The sequence below is a fragment of the Poecilia formosa genome, unplaced genomic scaffold (genome assembly GCF_000485575.1).
Source record: "Poecilia formosa unplaced genomic scaffold, Poecilia_formosa-5.1.2 Scaffold347, whole genome shotgun sequence".
Taxonomy (NCBI): domain Eukaryota; kingdom Metazoa; phylum Chordata; class Actinopteri; order Cyprinodontiformes; family Poeciliidae; genus Poecilia; species Poecilia formosa.
In genome coordinates, this window is record NW_006800286.1 from 493,395 (window position 1) to 498,211 (window position 4,817).

Below are 4,817 nucleotides of genomic sequence, written 5' to 3' on the forward strand. Positions count from 1 at the left end.
TGGATGGATGGATGGATGGATGGATGGATGGATGGATGGATGGATGGATGGATGGATGGATGGATCTATGGTTGGATGTGTGGTTGGATGGTTGGATGGGTGGACCTGCTGACCTAGCGGCTGCTTCTCGCAGACCGCCTGGACCCAGGACTTCATCAGCTGGTTGAGGATCCTCTGCTCATGGAGAGGAAAGATCTGCTGGATCACTCCTCTGGCTCTCAGCTCTGGGACTGCAGAGAGGCGATTACAGACCGTTAAAGACAGCAGCAAACGCAAACCAAACAAAAAAAAACAACAACCAAATAACCCTAAACCCACTAACAGCTTCAGCTTACTGATTGGCTGGCCCTCCAGGAAGATGATATTATGAAGGACCTCGCCCTGCTTGGCACGTAGATTGTCCATCCAGTATTTGATGATGGTTTGTCTTTCCTGCAACAAGAGAGATACACATGAATGCATGAAGTCCCTTCACACATGTGTGTAACAGAACTTAAAAGTTAATTTTATATTGGGTTTTTGCTTTTTCAAAAAACCAGAAACAGAAGTCCCCTCTTGTAGGTTAGGCTGATAGTACCCTGTTGGTAACATTGTGTGTGTGTGTGTGTGTGTGTGTGTGTGTGTGTGTGTGTGTGTGTGTGTGCACGTTTGTTTGTAATACCTTTAGGGGACCATTTTCCTGACATATACTACAATGTGGGGACCCATTGCTCATTGTGGGGACCGAAGGGGAAATGCTGTTTTTGGGTCAGGGGTTAGATTTAGGACTAATCAAATATTTTCAAATAAATTGGAAATAATCAGAACTAAGTGAAAAAGTGAAAAACCATCAAGCTATTTATACAGAGCAAAAACAAAAGCTGCAGTTCATTATTAAACAAGGATTCTATGCAATTTATACAGTTCTTTTAAGACTTGACATAACATCTGTATTTCAGTGACATGCATCACAAAGAAAGAGACTGAAAAAGTTAGATCAACGTGTCGTTTTCACCACTTCTCATGATTTAGGACTAAGGTGTGAATTGAGTTTTGGGTAGGTTTAGGGTTAGGTATGTAATGGTTAGGGTTAAGGGTAAGGTTTAGACTGTAGAAATGAATGAAAGTCAACTGAAAGTCCCCACAAAGATAGCCACACAAACGTGCGTGCGAGCGTGCGTGCGTGCGTGCGTGCGTGCGTGCGAAAAAGAGTCAGAAAGAGAAAGAAAGAGAGAGGGGTGCAGACTGACCTGTGAAGTGAAGAAACACAGCTCACTCTCAATGTTCTCGTAGATGTAATCCTCTTCACAGGAGAAGCTCCGTGCTCCTCCACCAAACTCTGGCTTCACCCCCTTCCTCAGGCCCATCTCCTCTGCACCTCGCAGCAAACTGCAACAACATGAAGGCAGTTTTATTCCCTCACTTTTTGTTTCATGCAAGATGAGTGGTGTGACTCATCTTTCTCATTTCAATCTGCTCTGGTTAAATCTCCTTTTGTTACTGATTGCCTGCACATCCCAGAACTCACGCTGAAATGACCCTCAAGCTTTTGCATTCTGCTGCAACAAAACATGTAGGCGGAGGGAGCAGTACTACAAGTGATCTCATAGTAACAGCAAAGCAGGAGTGTTTCCTTCCCTTCTGAAAAAAGAAACTATTATTTCAGCTATTTTAGGTCAAATTTGACCAACAAAATACTGTCAGAAAATTGATTGTTTTCACCAAGAAACCCTTCATACTACACTAAGACTCCATCCATAACATCAAATATCATCTTGAACTAGGACTGGGCAATATGGATTTAGGATTTTATCACATTATATTGTAGTATTATTGTGAAAGCAATAACAATTATGATGATTAATTACTTCTCTTTTAGGTGCATTCATAGCGCCACAAACATAAATACTGCTCTTGAAAAACATTCCTGCTTAAAGTAAGCTTCTTCAGGATACCACGTATTTAAAGAAATGTGATTTGTATCACTAATCTCCACATGGCGACTTTATTTAAACTTTATTTTTGAATTTGTTGATTTGTTTTTACCCTCTCATGGAAAAGAATGGGGGGGAAATAGTAAAAATAACATTTTAGTCAGTTTTTTTTTTACTTTGAAATGTATCATGACAATAAATCAAAATTCTTATCATGACTAGAAACGTTTCATAGTAAATGATAAATTAATGCCCACCCCTATCCTGAACCAAACATCACACAGATTGAGTTTCCCAGATGTTTCAAACATTTGCAAAGGTTCTGAGGTAAAATTGTGTTGCTTTCAGGTAGCTTGTTTTAAGTAATTTAATCCATAATATTGATGAAAATGTCAGATGGTTTCACTTATAACAAGACATTTTTCCCATGTTATAAGTGAAACTATCTGCCAGTAAAACTAGCACTTTTTAAAATTGATATTAAGGAATTACCAACTTAAAACAAGCACATATAGCTCTTTGAAAAGTTATTTGTAAGCTTGTTCTGTCTTATTTCAAAAGTACTAATATGCTTGCACTAGAAATTAGACCAAAACTACTTGGTAAGGACCAGATATGCAGACTCTCTGCTAACAAGCCACCACAATCTCACCACAATTAAACAGAGATTAAAAAATGACAGAAAACTGCATTCTTTATTCAGCCTGGAAGATTTTTAGACAAGGTAGAGATTATCCTTGTTCTGGCAGATTGTGCATGTTGTGGTGTTGTAGTTTCTCTCTAGTGGGACAGTCAGAGCAAAATAATTGAGATAGCTGAATTCTGTTGTCATCAAACATGAGTAAAGGTTTTGCACATTCCTGTATTTATTCAGATTTATATGTAAATTTTAATTATATAATTAAATCCTTTCAATAAGTCAAGTGAAAACAGTGACAATAGGGACAATGTAAAACCAACAGAGATTACTTCTTTCTCTAAGCCCCTTGATCTAAACCCCAGATCCTCATTTTTTCTATTCATGCACATTTTGTCTGCTTTCCTCTCAGTCGAGTTTTCAAACTTCTATCAGAGTCTTAACCTCTTGTTTGCCTTCCATGCTTCTTGCATCCCTTCTTTATGTCCTTGCTAAAGGCGTTAAGATGAAATTGCACTGCTAATAAATCATGACTCTCCCTCCTTTCCCCTGGAGGTTTTCAGCTTCCATTGCTCTCCTCTGTATATTTATACATTATATATATTCTTTATGCAAGCAAGTGGGAGTACAGCTTAGGTGGGCTTGTAACATCCATCTATCATGCAACTGCATGTAGTTGCAGGGGCGGTACAATAAAGTACAGTCAGCACCATGATGGATGGCAATGAAAATGTAAGGTGCAAGCTGCTGTATCACTGCAGAATGCTGTGAACTGAGCTTATCTATCGCAATAAAAAGGCTCTATCTGCTTAAACTAAATGTTTAGTACACTTTAAGTTTCATTCAGAACTTAAAGCACCAGTCATAGCCAGGAAACTAAATTAGATGCTCTCTTATCATTTCATCTAGACGTTTTACCCTCTGTCCTCTGGTGCAGATAGACCTGGATTGAGTTAAAGGCAAATTGTGCACAAAGGTAACCTTGTAAAGGAGCAGAACTCTGCTGAGAAAGGCCGTTGCTGCTAAAGCGCATGCTAATTAAACAAATGCCTATCAGACATAAAATGTGTAGTAATAAATCTCAGCAGAACTGGGCAGCTTGCTGTAAAATGCACCGTCAGAACAGAGGAATGGGTAATAAATGCTGTGTCAGGGAAGAGTAACAGGATTTTTCTGTCGTACAAAGTCACAGAGCAGGAGGAAAAAGACGTGTTTTAAATTAATGTTAATGTTTTAAATTAAAGGATTATTTTGTAAAACGTAAAAGAATAAAAACTCTGAAGAGCAACATTAGCAACAATTTAAATCCTGATAAGTTCAACATTATTCATACCTCTATACTGTACCATCCATCCATCTGTCTATAAAACCATCCATCCATCCATCCATCCATCAACAGTCTGTATTTATATCTTTGGATGTTCCTAAGTATTGCTATTTGAAAAGTAAAATGACCTTTGCGGGATGTTTGACCTCCTGACCCAATTTCTCTAAGAGTGCATTAGTTAAATTTAAAAGCAAGGCTGGCTAGTAAATTAGTAGCTTATTTTTGCTGCAAATCTCTGTTGACCGCTAAAACCAGGGTTTTCATCCTGATGAAGTGCAAACACTGAACCAATCAGAAGTTGCATTTCCTGCCACAGTTTAACCCACTCAAAGCATATGTCAGCATAATCCTCAACCAAGGCAGTTTTCCACTCTTACATTATATTTAAATTCAAACCCTGAGATATCAAGAGAGGAGAGGCCTCAAAGAGCTGCCATCTAAACAAATTAAGTCTAGAATGAAAGTGACTCTGAATTCTTCTACAACTTTCCTGGAAACAGGAACGAGACTCTGCAGTATAAAGCACAGTCAGTGTAAATACAGTTCAAACCACTTTACAGGACTTGAATTAAAGCTGCAGCCAGAAGCAGCTGAATGCACCAAACATCTTGGCAGTTTCACTAATGATTCATGACCTCTAAATGCTGCTGTGCCAACTGTAGCATCAGCTCAATGTGAAGCCATTAAAAAAAGTTTCCATTCCCCACCCGCACAGAGCAGCAAAGATAGTTTTACATTTTAGCATCCCTAAATCATCAGGAATCGTCTACAATAATTGTATCTAGAGCTTCTGCAGACAGACGTCATATGTATAAGCCATTTGTGCATGGTTTGGTTTGATATTAATTTTGTTATGGAGGAAAGTTAGATGAGTAGTTTCTTGTGTAAGTTCTGCAGAAGGTGAATTAGTGATTAATTCATAGTCACAGTTGAACAGCCG

General features: G+C 38.6%; 1 protein-coding gene across 1 annotated transcript in view; it reads right to left on the reverse strand.

Annotated features, from left to right (window-relative positions):
* The window catches only part of ano8b (anoctamin 8b), a 44,329-nt gene that overhangs the window by 15,516 nt on the left and 23,996 nt on the right, over positions 1-4,817 (reverse strand). Inside the window, exons 3-5 of the mRNA XM_016661875.1 lie at positions 1,230-1,406; positions 336-432; positions 114-230 (exon numbers count right to left, since the gene is read on the reverse strand). Of these exons, the coding sequence (XP_016517361.1) occupies positions 114-230; positions 336-432; positions 1,230-1,406 (391 nt within the window). The remainder of the gene's footprint in view (positions 1-113; positions 231-335; positions 433-1,229; positions 1,407-4,817) is intronic.